Source organism: Gopherus flavomarginatus, chromosome 16 (assembly GCF_025201925.1).
Source record: "Gopherus flavomarginatus isolate rGopFla2 chromosome 16, rGopFla2.mat.asm, whole genome shotgun sequence".
Taxonomy (NCBI): Eukaryota; Metazoa; Chordata; order Testudines; family Testudinidae; genus Gopherus; species Gopherus flavomarginatus.
The window spans coordinates 1,383,053-1,398,613 of NC_066632.1; the positions used below are offsets into that span (position 1 = coordinate 1,383,053).

General features: G+C 61.1%; 1 protein-coding gene across 1 annotated transcript in view; it reads left to right on the forward strand.

The window, feature by feature from the left end:
- The first annotated feature begins 5,126 nt into the window (after positions 1-5,126).
- Positions 5,127-15,561, forward strand: part of PDE4A (phosphodiesterase 4A) — a 126,566-nt gene continuing 116,131 nt past the window's right edge. Inside the window, exon 1 of the mRNA XM_050924819.1 lies at positions 5,127-5,404. Coding sequence (XP_050780776.1) covers positions 5,127-5,404 — 278 coding nt within the window. The remainder of the gene's footprint in view (positions 5,405-15,561) is intronic.

Sequence of the window (15,561 nt, forward strand, 5' to 3'; positions counted from 1 at the left end):
AATCCCACGTGATGTTCTCAGGAGCAAACTAGGGAAAGTTGGTCTAGATGAAATGACTGTAAGGAGGGGACGCAGCCGGCTGGAAGGGAACTCCCAGCCTCGTTCTCGCTGTCGAGCAGGGAGGGGTGTCTACTGGGGTCCTGCAGGGGTCACTCCTGGGGCCGGGACTGTTCAGTATGGTCATTAACGTGGGTAACGGAGTGGAGAGTGGGCTTATAAACTGTGCAGATGACACCCGGGTGGGAGGGGCTGGGAGCACTTGGGAGGCAGGTTTAGGATTCAAAATGACTGTTGCAAGTTAGAGAGTTGGTCTGAAATTCAATAAAGACCAGTGCAAAGTGCTGCACTGGGGAAGGAAAAGTCAAAAGGACAACCACCGAGTGGGGACAACCCAGCTGAAAAGGATCCAGGAGTCACAGTGGGTCACAAGTTGAGCCAGAAAGAGGAGTATCATTCTGGGGCCAGGTGTAGCGACAGGCGTGGGGGGTGTAAGACACGAGAGGTCGTTTCTCTGCCATGCGCAGCACCGGGAAGGCCTCAGTCCAGTTCTGGGCAGCGCACTTGAGGAAAGATGGGCACAAACTGGCGAGTCCAGAGGAGAGTAGCCAGAATGATTAAAGATTCAGGAAACCTGAGCTCCGAGGAACCGCTAGGAAACCTGGGCATGTTTAGTCCGGAGAAAAGACTGAAGGGGGACCTGGTAAGTCTTCAAATATGTTAAGGGCTGGCACAGAGAGGACAGTGACAGTTGTTCTCTGTGTTCCCTGGAGGTAGGAGAAGCCGCAATGGGCTTAATCTGCAGTCGGGGAGAAGTAGGTGAGATTAGGAAAAACTTCCCAACTCTCAGGCAGTGCAGCTCTGGAGCAGGCTCCCCAGGAGGCTGTGGCATCCCCAGCATTGGAGGGTTGCGACTGGGCACAGGATACGGGCAGCTGGGTGGAAGCTGATGGCTTGCGGCACACAAGAGTCAACTAGTGTCTTTCCTGGGCCTATCTGGCCCTCGGGGCTGTAAACCTGGGTCACAGGTGTTTCCTAGTGTGTGTGACTTGTTCCCAGCGTGGCAGAGACGTCCCGAGCGACGATGCCATGCTAGAGTGGGGGAGGGAGCGGGTTTCAGCAGCTCCATCAGAGCGTCTGGGTCGGCTGCTGCGCTGATTACCCAGCAGCGAGCCCCTTGGGGCTGAAAGGATGGGGGGCTGCTTTTTAGCAGACGCGGGCAAGTCTCGTGCCCCATGGCACTGCACTAGCCGTGCTGCTGCTCTGGCGAAGGCTGGGTGCTGACCAGCCTCACCAGCAATGCTAACCCAGCTCTGAGCAGGGACCTGCCCCCAGGTGTATTTCATACGGTGTCGGGGGCCTGGGCTTTGCCATGACACGAGCCTGTCGCTTCCTCCTAAATCCATTCCCAAGCAGGTTCCAGTCTCGGAGTGTGGGGGGGTCAGGGCCCTGCACCCCTCTTCCTGGGATTCACCGTGACTCTCAACCCACCAGTAACACAGAAGGTTTATTGGACAATAGGGATGCAGTCTACAGCGGAGCTTGTAGGTACAACCAGGACCCCACAGTCAAGTCCTTCTGGGGGGCAGGGAGCTTAGACCGCAGCTTGGGGTTCCCTGCCTTGCACCCCCCAGCCCAGGACTGAAAACAAAACCTCCTCCGGCAGCTCTCTCCCCCCTCCCCCTGCTCCTCCTCCCCTTTGCTCAGTCTCCAGGGCAGAAGGTGTCACTTCTCCCAACCCCTCTCCCGGCTCAGGGAGCTTCCTTCAAGGGAAGTCCCCCATCCCCATGTAACCCCCCTGTGACATTCCCAGGTCAGATCCACCCGGCTCCCTGCTCCGTCACAGTTCCACGGTGGGGCCCTCGGGCACAGATGATGCGTGCAGAGGAAAGAGGATTTAGGTGTCTCAGCTCAGGGGAAAGCGTTTGTGCTAATGAGATGCTGGCCGGGCGGGCTTGGGGCACTGGGGGGCTCAGAGGGTTCCTTGTTTTCCCCCTGTCAGGGCTGCTCAGCGAGGCTGGTGCAGCCGGGGGTCCTGCCGGGCAGGCGGAAGAAGGGAAGGTGGGAGACCTCTGGAGATGGGGGAGCGGAGTAGATATCTTGTTATTAATGAGATGACAATAGCACCTAGGGGCCCTCGGGAGTTCAGGGCCCCACCTTCTGCCTAGGTTGGCCACTCACGATTGCTACCTCTCCCGCTCAGCGGGACCTTGCCCAGGGGGTGTGTGTGTGTGCACCCCCCGCCCCTGCATGCGTGACCTTGCATGGGGGGTGCGAGGTCACCGGTGGGGGCACAGTGGCCCCCCTTCGTTGTGGCGTCTCCCGTCTGATGCTGAACAAACCTCAGTACCGGACGGGGGGTGCACATTAGAAAAGCAGGATGGTCCAGGTTAAAGCCGGGTGAATGCAGGGGGGATGGAACAATGTGTACAGTGGGGGGCTGAGAGCCATTGAACTGAACCCTAAACCCTGGATGTGATGGAAACCCCTTCCAGCCAGGGGGTGCGGCACCCCCTTGTTCCAGCACCTAGGGATGAATGGCCCCATCGGGCCAGGTGCTGCCCAGACCCCAGCCGAGATCAGGGCCCCATCGGGCTGGGCGCTCCCCAGACCCTGACCCAGATCAGGGCCCCATCGGGCCAGGTGCTGCCCAGACCCCGGCCGAGATCAGGGCCCCATCGGGCTGGGCGCTCCCCAGACCCCGGCCGAGATCAGGGCCCCATCGGGCTGGGCGCTGCCCAGACCCCGGCCGAGATCAGGGCCAATTATGCCGGGCACTGCCCAGACACTGACCAAGATTATGGCCCCTTGGGTGAGTGAGTGGGCCAGCCAGGTGCTGTACTGACGTGACAGCCAGCAGAATTGGCCAACGCACTGGGGGTGTTGAACTTGTCAAGTGCCAGAGCTAAAAGTGTGAGTCACAACAGCAGGAGCTAAGGAGCCAAGCTCCCTAGCTGGGGCTAGCACAGACTCCCCCCAAGAGGGATGTGTCACACACACACTCTTCCACTGCCCAGATAATCATCTCCATTTTGCACCTGGGAGACTGAGGCACAGCGCTTGCAGGGCTGGATTCAGTGACGCTGAGCAGGGCTTGGATGACTCACCCAGGCAGCTTCCAAGCCCCATGGTTGGGAGAAGGAGCAGAGGCCCAGAGCGGGGAGAGAGTAAGCCAGGACTAGAAGCCAGGTGCCCTCATGCAGTGCCCTGCCCCCTGGGACGCATGGCCTGGCGTATGTGTCCTGCCCCGGGCCAGGCAGCCTGTGGGAGCGCCACAGCCCTGCGGTCCTCCCTCCCTAGCAGGTGATTTCTGACTCGGCCTCTGGGGAGTCGGGTTTACAGAGCCCAGCGGGCCCTGGACCCACCCCATGCCAGCTGCCCCAGGAGCACCAGAGCCGTTGGCTGCAGTGAATCACCAGCCCAGCCTGGCCAGAGCCTTCCCCCCGGCTAAGGCACTGCTGCCCCGGTGCGTCACCCTGCCCTCCACTCCCCAGCAGCCTGTTTGGGCTTCTCACAGGTGCCTGCTCCTCCTGGTCCCCCCTCAGCTCGGAGCAGGAGGCCAGGTCGGTCCAGGGCTGGCAGGGCCCCATGCCAGCGGGCGGGTGTAACCTGCCCAAAGCCCCATCAGCTCCAGCGGCCCCTCCAGCGCAGAGCCGCGGGGCCTTTGCAAGGCGGCAGCTCCAGGCTGATGCGCGCAGGGTCCGCACAAGGGTGCAGGCTGCTGCGCACCGCGCAAGCCGGGAGGGGCATGTCGCCCCCTCGTGGCGGCGGCGGGCAGGACGCGCCTGCTTTGCTCCCGGGAAGGGGCCCCGGACTGTGGTAGGGGCGGGGCTGGAGATTGTGTGTTTGGGGGGTTGAGCAGGGTGAGCCCGTCGTCTGGAGGGGGGAGATATGCGGAGTGTTAGCGGGGCTCTGTGCACGGCGGGGGTGGGGGGAGGAGATAGAGGGCTCTGTGCGGGGGGAGGAAATGGGGCGGGGGCCGGGCTCTGCGCGGGGGTGGGGGCTCTGGGCAGGCAGTGGAGGTAGGGGGGCCCTGCGCAGGGCGGGGCTGGGGGACTGGGCTCTGGGCGGAAGGTGGAGATGAGGGGGCCCTGCGCGGGGCAGGGATGGGGGTCCGGGCTGTGCGCCGGGGGTGGAGATGGGGGGACCCTGCGAGGGGCGGAGATGGGTGGGGGCCGGGCTCTGCGCGAGGGGTGGAGATAGGGGACTGGGTTCTGGGCGGGGGCTGGAGATGGGGGGCCCTGCGCGGGGCGGGGGGTGGAGATGGGGGGCCGGGCTCTGCGCGAGGGGTGGAGATAGGGGACTGGGTTCTGGGCGGGGGGTGGAGATGGGGGGGTTCTGCGCGGGGCGGGGGGTGGAGATGGGGGGCCGGGCTCTGCGCGAGGGGTGGAGATAGGGGACTGGGTTCTGGGCGGGGGGTGGAGATGGGGGGGTTCTGTGCGGGGCGGGGGCCGGGCTCTTGCGTGGGGATGGGGGGGGCTATGCGCGGGGGCTGGAGATGGGGGGCCCTGCGCGGGGCGGGGGGTGGAGATGGGGGGCCGGGCTGTGCGCGCAAGGTGGGGCAGGCGGCAGAGCCGTGAGGCGGCGGCTGCGGGAAGCCGGGGTCCGCGCTCGGGGCTGCCCCAGCCCGTCTCTCCCGGAGCGCAGCGGCCGCGGGCAGGGACGGGGCAGAGGCACCGGCCATGCGGAGCCCGGCGCGGGGCAGAGCCGTCCCGGGGGGGTGCTCCCGGCCCCCCGCGCCTCACTGCGCCGCCCCGTGACATGCGGCGGCGGCGAGACCCGGCTCAGAGCAGCCGCCGCCCCCAGGCAGAGCCACCCGGCGGCCGCCCGCCCAGCAGCGCCCCGCGCCGGTCCCGCTGCCCGCGGAGCGGAGCCGCCTCGGCGGCGCGGACCCGTCGCTCTCCCCGCCGCCGGCCAGCGGGGCTCCCCTGCCCGCCGCCCGCCATGGAGAGGGCGCCTGGAGCCGGCGAGCTGGGGGCTCGGGGCCGAGCTCGCCTCTGACCCGGCTCGGGGGCAGCTAGTGCCTCGCTTCGGCTCCCGCTTGTCACCGGGCTGCGCCGCGCCCCCAAAGCCCGGCCCGGGCCCCGGGCTCCAGCCTCCCTCCGGAGCCGCCCGCTCCGCGCACCGCGATGGAGCCGCCGCCTTGCTCCAGGAAGAGCCTGTCGCTGTCCCTGCCCGTGCCCCGGGAGGGCCAGGCCACCCTCAAGCCCCCCCAGCACCTGTGGAGGCAGCCCCGGACCCCCATCAAGATCAAACACCGGGGCTACTCGGATACGGAGCGGCCCCCGGCCCGGCACATCGAGCGGGCTGACGCCGTGGACACCAGCGACCGGCCGGGGCTGAAGAAATCCCGCATGTCCTGGCCCTCCTCCTTCCACGGGACCCCCAGCCACGGCACGAGCAAGCGGTAGGTGCCGGGGCGCAGGGGCAGGGAGCGGAGCGCTGGAGCAGTGGGGGGGGGGCAGCCCCGGAGTGAGACCCGGGATTGCTGTGAAAATATGAGACCCCCCCCCATCCCGTGTAAGTGTCCAGCCGGGCCTTGGCCCAGTGATCTGTGTGAAAGTCGGCCGGGGGGGGCATTGGCTGGCTTAGCCATTAGCCCCCACTTCCAGGCTGTCCCTCTCCTCCGAGCGCAGCTCTGGGTGTATGTCCTGGGACAACCAGTGACCGAGGGGGGCGCCGAGCCCCCCCCCCCCCCACAGTCTGTCTTTGGCAGAGCCACTTTGGTGCTAACTAACCCCGAGCCTGAAGGGAAGGTGGCTCTGAGACTTGCCAAATGGTCCCTGGGGCTGGGGCTGGGAAAGATCCAGCTGCTTTGTCAGCTTCAGGATGGGCAGAACACGGGGTGAAATGATCCAGGGTCTGGTCCTGATCTCGGCTTCCCAAGGAGTAAACCCACAGGAGCCAGGCCTCACTCACTGGATTTACACCCCTGCCAGGCAGGCGGGGGCCAGAGGGCCGGGGCGCCCAGCCAGCCCAACTCCTCTGGCCAGTCCTGGGATCCTGGGGAGGAAACAGCCCGGATTGGCAGCCGTGCCGAAGCGTGAGTGCCTGGGCACATGGCTACGGAGTCACTGGGTACACACGCATGTGTGTGAGCGCGTCCGCCCCATTGTGAAACCAACGTCGTGGGCAGTGCTTGAAGGAGTCTGAAAAAAGTGTGTCTGGGGAGGAGGGTCTCGTAATCTGGGAGCTGCAACTTGGGTCTGTCAGTGCTTGGAGCTGCAGCTTAGCTCAAAGCCAAACCAAACCATGAGGTGTTGCTGGGCCTGTGACCCACTGCGTGGCCTCTCACCCGCCCCGCCCTGTAGGTCTGTGTTCCTGGGGGCGGTTTGGCTCCACAGCTGATCCTGGGGGCTCAAATGGGCACTTGTGGCTGGTTGGTTTTGCCCTTTCTTCTCCCTGTTGGAAGAAAGAGAAACTCGGTGCGGCTCCCCAAGGAAGCGCTGCTGGGCTCCCCATCCCGGCCGCGAGATGCTGGGTTGTAAGGGGCCGGGAGGGGCAGAGGTGGCAGCTGAGCCCTGCCCCGCGAGAGGCGATAAGCCGTTGGTGGATCTGTCCGATTGCACCAGAGCTCTCCGTGGCCGTTGTCATCGGGCTGTTGCTGGCACCTGGGCTTTCTGGCTCCTTGTCCCGTTTGTAGTGTGACTCTGCTGGGTTGGGGAGACTTCTTGGCCTGGCCTTGCTGCAGCTGAAGTAAAGGTGCGAAGCGCTGGCATGGCGCGGCTGATGTGGGTTAAGAGCAGCTGTTTTCAGTCAGTGTCAGTGGCTTGGCCGGGGGGTTAAGCTAACCCAAAATAAGCTGCTGTTACATCGGCGCTCTGCGCAGGAGATCGTGGCCATGTAACTGAACCCATTTGAAAGCTGGTTTCAATTCGGCCTGGTGCAGCTGTCCTGTGTGCGGGGGCCCGGGGCTGCATCTGTGTGGCACAGCCAGGGAGCCAGGGGCAGGGTGGGCAGTGCCTGGTGTGTGCTGGAGAACCACCTGATGTGGCATTTTACCCGGAAAGGCCCCGTACCTCGTCCCCCCTGAGCCAGCCAGTCTCCCTGCTCGGGGGCCAGAGAGGAGCCGTCCCCCTCTGAAAGGGAAGGGGCTTGTGTCTCAGTCCCCACACCCCTCCAAGCCACATGGCCCCCCACCCCAGCCTTGGGGTCAGATCGGAGCTGCTCCCCACACAGGAAAGGCCCCGTATCCATTCCCCACCCCTGAGCTAGCAGCTCCCCTTTCCTAGGACTGGGTAGGAGCTGCTCCCCCTCTGAAGGGGGAAGGGGCTTGTGTCCCAGTCCCACACCCCTAGAGCCAGCCAGTCCACCCGCTCGAGGGCAGGATCAGAACCAGTGGGTCAGATCTTGTGCCTTCTAGGGGGAAAAGGCCCCAGCCCCGACCCAGCCTGTCCTACAGATTTGCAAGTCTTTGAGGGACTTACACTCTCTGATATGGAAGCATCTTTGAGCTGTGGGCTGGCCAGGGGCTTCTGGCTCTGACTTCACTGGATGTGCAAAGTCTGCTGTGCTTGCTGTAGGAGGCTGATTTTGATTTCCCAGGAAGTCTCTTAGTCCTTTGCTGCGTCTGTCTCCTCGTTTCTCACAGCAGCGGGTGGTGTTTAAAAAAGAATCCTCCAGCCCTGAGCTGGCTCATCTGCGAAATGTACTACCCGGGGACAGTCGTTATCTGTGGGAGAATGCTGGGGGCATTTAAAATGTGCTGATTCCTCAGACCAAATGGAAATTAAAAGGCCTCTAAGTTTCTTTTCAAGTCCTCCCTTTGAATGAAAGTTTCCCCAGCATTGAAGCCGCACATCAAAGCGGCGTCGAAATAGGACGTGGGTACTGGAACGTTCCCTCCGAGGTCCATTATTAGCGCTGGCCCTGTGATTAGTTCCTTGCTGAACGGCTGCCTCAGCAGCTCTAGTTCTGGGGGGCTGGGTTAGGCTGCTTGTTCTTTCCCCCCGTGCATGAAGCTCAAAGGCCTGCCTGCCTCGTGCGTGGAAGGCCAGACTGGATGATCCTGTGATGCCTTCTGGCCTTAAAACCCAGGGAATGGAACTGGGCTCAGATCTGCGCTCTGCTGCGGGTGGGGCCTGGGGCAAATCGCATCCCTTCTTGGGGATGCACACTGGGCGGGAGGGTGCTTTCCCGAGCTCGGGCGTTCTGCGGGATGGGTGGTGTAGTGGCTAGAGGCGCTGTACGAGGACCCAGGAGACCCGGGTGCTAGTCCTGGTCGTGCCCTTCTTTGTGATGTTAGACAGGTCTTTTCCCCTTGCAGTCCTCGTGCAGTTGGCTTTTAGGGCAAGGCCCGTGTCTCGGCATGCGATGGCACAGGGCCCGGATCTCGGCTGGGAGCTGCAGTAATACACCTCAGTAATAAGACCAGATGGTAGGTGCCTTCGAAAGGGCTTCTCGACGGGGATCGCTGGACAAACCAGGTGGGCTGGGTTAGCCCCAGAGGCATTCCCCCCTCTTGCCCGTGAATCCCTCAGGCACCGGCAAGGAAGTTTCCGAGCCGTGTCGCAGCTTATTCAGCCAGTCTGTGGATGGAGGTGATGGGTGGATTTAAATGTGCCGAGGCTAATGTGAGGATTGCATCAGTGGGCCCCCGCTCGGCACTGTGGGAGGGGATGTCTATCCAAGGGCCACAGGGCAGGGGATATATTCCCAAGATCTGCGGCTGGGGGGGAGTGAAACAACTGTTAGATCCTGACCCGAGGCCTGAATGTTCAGTAGCTGGCTTTGGTGGGAGCTGGCAAAGGCGTTTCTAATCCAACCTAATCCGCTACCTCTCTGGGAGCAGGCGCTGCGTCTGGGTGATTGACTGTCCCCACCTCCCCAGCAGGAGCTCGGCACCTCCTTCACTGGTGCTAAGTGGCCATGAAGCCTGGCAGGGATTAATAGGTGCTGGAAGCCAGGTATTGGCTCTGACTGTCTCCTTGGAGCCTCAGTAAGGAGAGCGTCCCTGGGAGCAGGATGAGCTGGGCCGTGTCTCCTAGCAGCCTGGCTATTCCTGTTACTGTGTGTTATGGTGGCACCAGCTGATCTCAGAGCCTGCGCTCAGCCCCAGGACCCCTGGGTTCCATGCTCTGCCCTGCTGGCTGTGCTCTGGCCCCCTTCCAACCCTGCCCAGCCCAATGCCTGAACCTCCTGGAGAAGGCTGGACCGCCACCAAGCCAGCCTGGCTGCTGTTGTTTTAAATCTAGTGCTCCGATGCTGAGACGGGAGGGGGAATCTCTGAAGGCACTGAATCAGGGCCTCTGAGCCTCCCCAGCCCACGATCCCGTTGGCCAGCACAAAGGTCGGCAGCTATTGGGGGCAGAGCCTTTCTCTCCATTCTGTATCTGTACAACACCTTGCACAAGGGGGTCCTGGCCAGGACGTGGCCCCCAGGTGCGCTGGCTCCTCACCCCGCTGAGGGGATGGCCACAGCCACGGCCGAGGGTGGAGCTGGGACTGACTCCCTCGGAGCAGGTCCGCCAGCCAGGCAGGAGTGCAGCTTCCTCACCCATCTGCTCCCTCTCTGGGCTCTCCAGTGTTCGCTTCGAGCCCAGCCCAGACTCTGTGGTGGTTCTGTGCCCAGCCGGGAACGGAAGGATTGGACTGATGGCTTGAAGCCAACGTGCTGGTTAGTTAGCAGTGGGAACAAAGCACCTGGAGAAACGGGATTTTCAAACCAGCAGCCTCTCTGCACCAATTACCTAAGGCTCCCCATCCCCTGAGGGCAGCCTGGGCTGGCCTAGTTTCTTCAGACACCCCAGCGGGTCCTGGAGGTCAGGCGGGTTCCCCCAAACATCTCCCCCCCCTTGTTACACCTACCCCAGTTCTTTGCTCTGCCAGTTCCCAGGCCTCTTCCCACTCTGCCCCTGTCAGGTAACAGCCTCGGAGCCTGATCTCCAGCTGTTCCTCTTCCTTCCTGCTGGTTTTCCTGACAGCCCCGTTAAACGGAACCAATACAGACGCAGAGTAAATATCCCGATCACCTGGCCAACACGCAGCGTTCATCAGCTGCACATCCATCACAGCTCCTGTCCTGACTTCCGTTCCCAGGCTCTTATCTGTATTCACCTCTGGTTCTCCAGTGTCTTCACCCCCAGGATAATGCTTTATGGATCATTCATTAATGAGGGAGTTCTTCTTATCCCCCTCTGGTTTCATGGCCATGAGAACAGATGCAGAGAGGGGAAGGGACTTGCCCCAGTGTCCCACAGTTAGTGGAAGAATCAGGAAGAGGACACGGGAGCCCTGACTACAAGACCTCCTTCATTCTAACCCACCAGATCCTGCTCCCCTCCCTGAGCTGGGGAGAGAACCCAGGAGTCCTGGCTCCCAGCCCCCTTGTTCTAACCTATTAGATTCACTCTCCCAATGTCTCTTCATTACGCACTAACATTGACTCTCCAGACCTGCTGCCTCTTTGCGATTCACTGTGCTGATTCCGGTTCTGTACGAGCTGGTGCCTGGATCTGTATGACCCCCTGCAGCCAGAGAACAATTGCTCTGGACCCACCCGGAACCTGCCGGCTTCCCCGCGCAATCGGGGGTCCAGCCAGAGGGGTTTGCGCGTGCAGGGAGCTGCCCAGCCTGGGGAAGCGTCGCCGTCCAGCACGGAGGTTTGGCTGTTCGAGCCATTGGCAGCCGCTTGTAGCAGGTGAATGCCACCACCTCAGCGTGGGCTCCAGAGACCTTCCCCTCCCGAGTCTTGGTCAGTTGCACTTAACAACATGGGGGCTTGAGCGGGAGCAAACGATTTCTGCGTTCTCCCCCCCGCCCCGTCCAGTTGTGATCTGCATCCCGGCTCTGTAATTGTAACAAGCACTGGCCCCTGGTTTGCCATGCCGCCTTCTGAGTGACAGTCTGGTAGCCTGCAGAGCGCCCCGGCCATCCGCCCCGTCCGACAGTGCTGGGTGCCCTCAACCCAGCACCTGTGTGCTCGGAGAGGTGCTGACAGCAGGAGGCCTGCTACCTCCCGGAGCACGAATGGCTCCTGCTTCATTTGCTGTTGCGCTGGGTTTGCTGGTTCCCTCTTTCATTAGCTGCACAGTCAGACTGAGAATTGGTAGAGAGACGGCGCATGGAGACTTTTGTTGGTCTCCGCATAGAAGAGCTGTTACTTTGAGCGGGCCAGGGCAGGGAGTTCCTGGGTTCTGTGTCCAGCTCTTGAAAGGGAGCGGGGTCTAGTGGCTAGAGCAGGAGGGTGAGGCTGGGAGTCAGGACTCCTGGGTTCTGTCCTAGGAGGAGTTTTCTGGCCTGTGTTCTGCCAGGAGGTTCCAGTAGAGTAGATGGTCACAGTGGCCCTGCCTGACCTTCACACCTGATCAAGGGCCGGGGCTGGCTGTGAACCCACCAGGTAACAGTTTCCAAACTGCTAAGAAGAAACTTCCTTTCCCCTGATGCACCATGGACCGGTGGAACTCCCTGCCACCAGACATGAGTAGGGCTGAGGGCATAGCAGGCTGCTGAAAAGATCAGATATTTCGTATGGGCAGCAGGACAAGGATTTGGGAGTGGTCCCCGGGGGGCCGGTTACCCCAGTGCTGCCTCTGGCCCGTCTTGCACCTGTCTCTGCAGCCGCTGTGTCTGGTCGTGCTGCCTAGAGCCTGGCAGTTCCTGTGTTTGCTTTCGCCTGCTCTGATTCTGTTTCTATCCTTTCGGTTCCTGCAAACGGGTGCGTGGCCTGTCCCTGATTATACTCTCGTTCTGCTGCTGTTCCCTTGCCCCAGTGAGAACGCTCCTGCTCCGTGGTGGTGACAAAGCACTTCTCATCTCCAGAGCGCTCTGCGGTGACCTGCCCATCAGTCTTCACTCGCTTCTGGGCCAATCCCGCTTCCTGCTCAGACAGTCCGCGTTTCCTCGACGGAAACCAGGGCCGTGCGTCTTCTCCACCCCGGCCTGCATGCTGCCGCCTGCCCCAGCGCTCACCCTGATCTGGCAGCTTTGTGCGTGAGCGGCAGCGTATTGGGCATTGTGAAACTAGGCAATTGGCACCAGCTTCACTGGACGGATTTAACCAGCGCGTTTGGGGGTTCACCCTCACTCAGATCAGCTTAGCTTGTGTCGTGGGCATGGGTCTCCACTCTCCATCTGGCGCCTGCAGTCCTTAAACCTGGGACGTGAGTTCCCAGAGCTTCTGGCTGCATGTGAGCGGGGGGCTAGTGGGTAGGACAGGTCTGGGGCTCGCACTAGCGCCAAATACTCCTCTCTATTCGCAACTCCCTGGTTCAACCCACCACGAGAATTAAACCAATCTCACTGAACTGATTTAACTCAAACTTGTGTGTGGAGACAAGGTCTTAGTTCCTTTCATGCCAGCTGGGAGCAGGTTTAAGCTAAACCAGAAACGAACAGCGCTGGAGCCAAAATCAGCATCTCTGGGGGAGTCACACTAGCCTATGGGCTTGTCTACACAGGGGCACTCAGGAGAATTAATCCAGATTAATTTTCAAAGTGGATTAGTTAAACCATATGAAACCCCTGTACAGTTGCTCTTGTTCAGCATGAAAGTGGCCTTAATTCAGAGTATTTTAATCCACATCCAAAGTGAAGCGGCACCGAGGCCTCGTCCCAGTCTCTCTGCACTGGTCTGGATTTTAAGGTCCTTTCGCGGTGGCTTTGCCAGGGGCCTGCTGATGCTCTTCCCATCCAGCCACGCATGGCGCTGCCCAGCACAGCTGCCTGCTCCCTGATGTCCCACTGGGGCTGCTGAGCGGGAGCCTCTGATGGATTCATGTGGCTGGGATTCGCCCTGCTGGTGCAGAACTGGCATAAGGGCCCTGGATGGCGGGGGCAGATCTGGAGCGTGGCTGCGGTGCCCTGCGCTGGGGCTATTCCCTGCTCCCAGGGGCATGGCTGGAGCCAGGCGCCCGCTGGCCGGTCCCTGCATAGAGCAGTCCAGAGGCTGGGCTGGTTGGGGGACCGAGGAGGGGCCCAGAACAGCTTCCATCTGCCCTCGCTCCCGGGAAACTGCAGCTCAGGCCCACAGAGCCGGATCCTGGAGGGACTCGGTTTGACATTAGCGTGCTCCTAGACCCCAGCGCTGGCAGCCAGAGGCAGGAGACAATGATTCTGACTCACTCCTTCTCTTGCCTGTTTACCGAGCCTCACTTTCGGCAGTCGGCTCCCCGCTCCCTCCCCCCAGCCAGCCAGGCCTGGCCTCCTTGCGCTCTTCCGGCAGCAGTGAGTGAGTGAGACGTGTCTCCGGACTCTCGCTGGGCAGCGCAGATCCCCACGCGCTCGCCACCTCTGCTCGGGAGCAGGATGGGAAGAGCCCGAGAGCTGGGTCCGGTGTGGACATGGCTCCTGCTCGCCGTTGGCGTGATGCCGAGTTCGAGACCCTGTCTCATGTCAGCCACTCCTCTCCCACCGGCGTGCCTGCCGCCTTCAGATTTCGCTGAGATCTTCCCCTGCTCGGCGCCCACTTCCCTTGGCCCCAGGACGCTGCCTGGCAGGTCCCTGGCCCGGGGTGGGAGCCGAGAGAGCAGGCGGGAAGCAGATCAACGGGACCCTGAGCCTTGCTTGGGCCAGCAGCCATGATGGCCTAGTTGGCATATGATGGTCGCGCCCAGCAGCAGACCAGGGCTGGGAGCTGTACAACGCCAGCCATTTGTGTCTGGGAAGCTCTTCCCTGGCTGTCACCACCGCAGCTAACTGCAGAGTGGTTTCTGTGATGTAAGACGGTAATTTCATTTCAGATCCATCAGTCGCTGTCTAATTACAGGTAAAGCTGCAGCCCTCCTACATATAGGCTGCACCCAGGCTTTGTGGAGGTCCAAAACTGCCTCTAATTTGACCCGAGGCATTTCAGAGCCTCGATCCCTGGTGGGAACCCAGCTACTTTCCCCAGCCCCACCCGTTCGTTATTGCAGATGTACATGCAGAGTCATTTCATCTTGGGTTTCCAGCAGCATAACGAGCGGCAGAGCTCTCATGCCAGGATACACAGGGGGCCTGGCTTCTAGGTAATAAGGAAATTAACATTTGGTCCAGGGTGTCTTTCTCCTGGGGCAATGAGCCGTGAACGCGCGCCGGTCGCTCGTCAGGAAGACAAGTCCGCTTTGTTTTAATTGTTCATTATCTCTGCATGTGGGAGCTGGACGAACAGGCTTCAGGCGCAGCTGGAGGCCAGGGGGGAGCAGCGAGATCAGGACGATTTACCTTAGAAAGGAGACAAGTCAGGAAGCGTGGCCAAGCGGATAGAGTGCTGTGCTGGGGAGCAGGAGACCTGGGCTCCAGTCCCAGCCCTGCCACTGACCCACTGGGCAACCTTGGGCAAGTCCCTTGCCCACTTTGAGCTTGTTTCCCCTCCCCTCTTTGGGGCAGGGGCCATGTCTGTGCAGCACACGGCGCAGTGGTGCTTGGCTTTGGCAGACAGGAGCACAAAAGCCAATCGAGAGCTTCCATTCACCCTGCCTCATGCTACGAGAACAAGGGGACACATCATGGAAGGAAATGTAAATCTGAGCCAAGGAAATGCCTCTTCCCCGTGCAAGCTGCCCATTAGCCTGTGGGACTCATTGCCACAAGATATCAGTGTGGAGCTGCCAGGCTCCCAGAACAGGCTGGACGTTTACATGGCTAATGAGAATCACTCAGAATTAGGGACTTTATCAAAAACCTGCCCAGAGCTTTGGAAGGTCTGTAAATGCCCAGCTGCAGGGCGTGACCCCCAACCAGGAAAGGTGGGGCCGGGAAGGAGCGTTCCCCGGGGGCAGATTTCCCATTGGCTGCCTCCTGCCAGGTATCTTCACCTTGCCCCAGAAGGTCTGGGGTACGGGGCTCCTCTGCCCAGCGTTTGCAGGTGCTGCTGAGGTTTAGCTCAAGGGCTGGGCTCGTTGCTGATGACGCTGATTGGTGGAGTGGTATATAACGATGGTGCCAGAGCTGTCTGGATCGCTGGGAAGCTGGACCTGGCCTCTCAAACACAGTGTGTTTGCAGACAGCCAGTGCAGAGTTCTGCCTTCCCTGCAGAATGGGAAACTGCATCCTGGAAAGCAGTGACCTTGAGAAGGATCTAGGGGTCATAATGGACAAGCATCTTAGCATCAGGTCCCAGTGCCGCACTGTGGCAAAAGGGCTAATTATAGACTCGTAGGACTGGAAGGGACCTCGAGAGGCACCTAGTCCAGCCCCCTGCACTCCTGGCAGGACTCCGGATTATCCAGACCATCCCTGACAGGGGTTTGTCCAACCTGCTCTTAAAAAGTCTCCAGTGACGGAGACTCCACAAGCTCCCTGGGCAGTTTAGTCCAGTGCTGAACCACCCTGACAGGTAGGAAGTTTTTCCTAATGTCCAACCTAAACTGCCCTTGCTGCAATTTCAGCCCATTGCTGCTTGTCCTGTCCTCAGAGGTTGCAGAGAACAATTTACCTCCCTCCTTCCTGAAGCCACCTAGTGCGAACCTTGGACATACGGGCAGGGCAGTAGGTGGGGGGAAGTGACTGGAGTGCTGTGTACGCTGTCGGTGAGGCCAGCACTGGACATTGCAGCCAGTTCTGGGGTCCTCATTTTAACAAGGATGTTGAACAATAGTCAAGGCTGCAGACGAGCACCGCAGAAACGAGCTGAGAGCTGGAGGA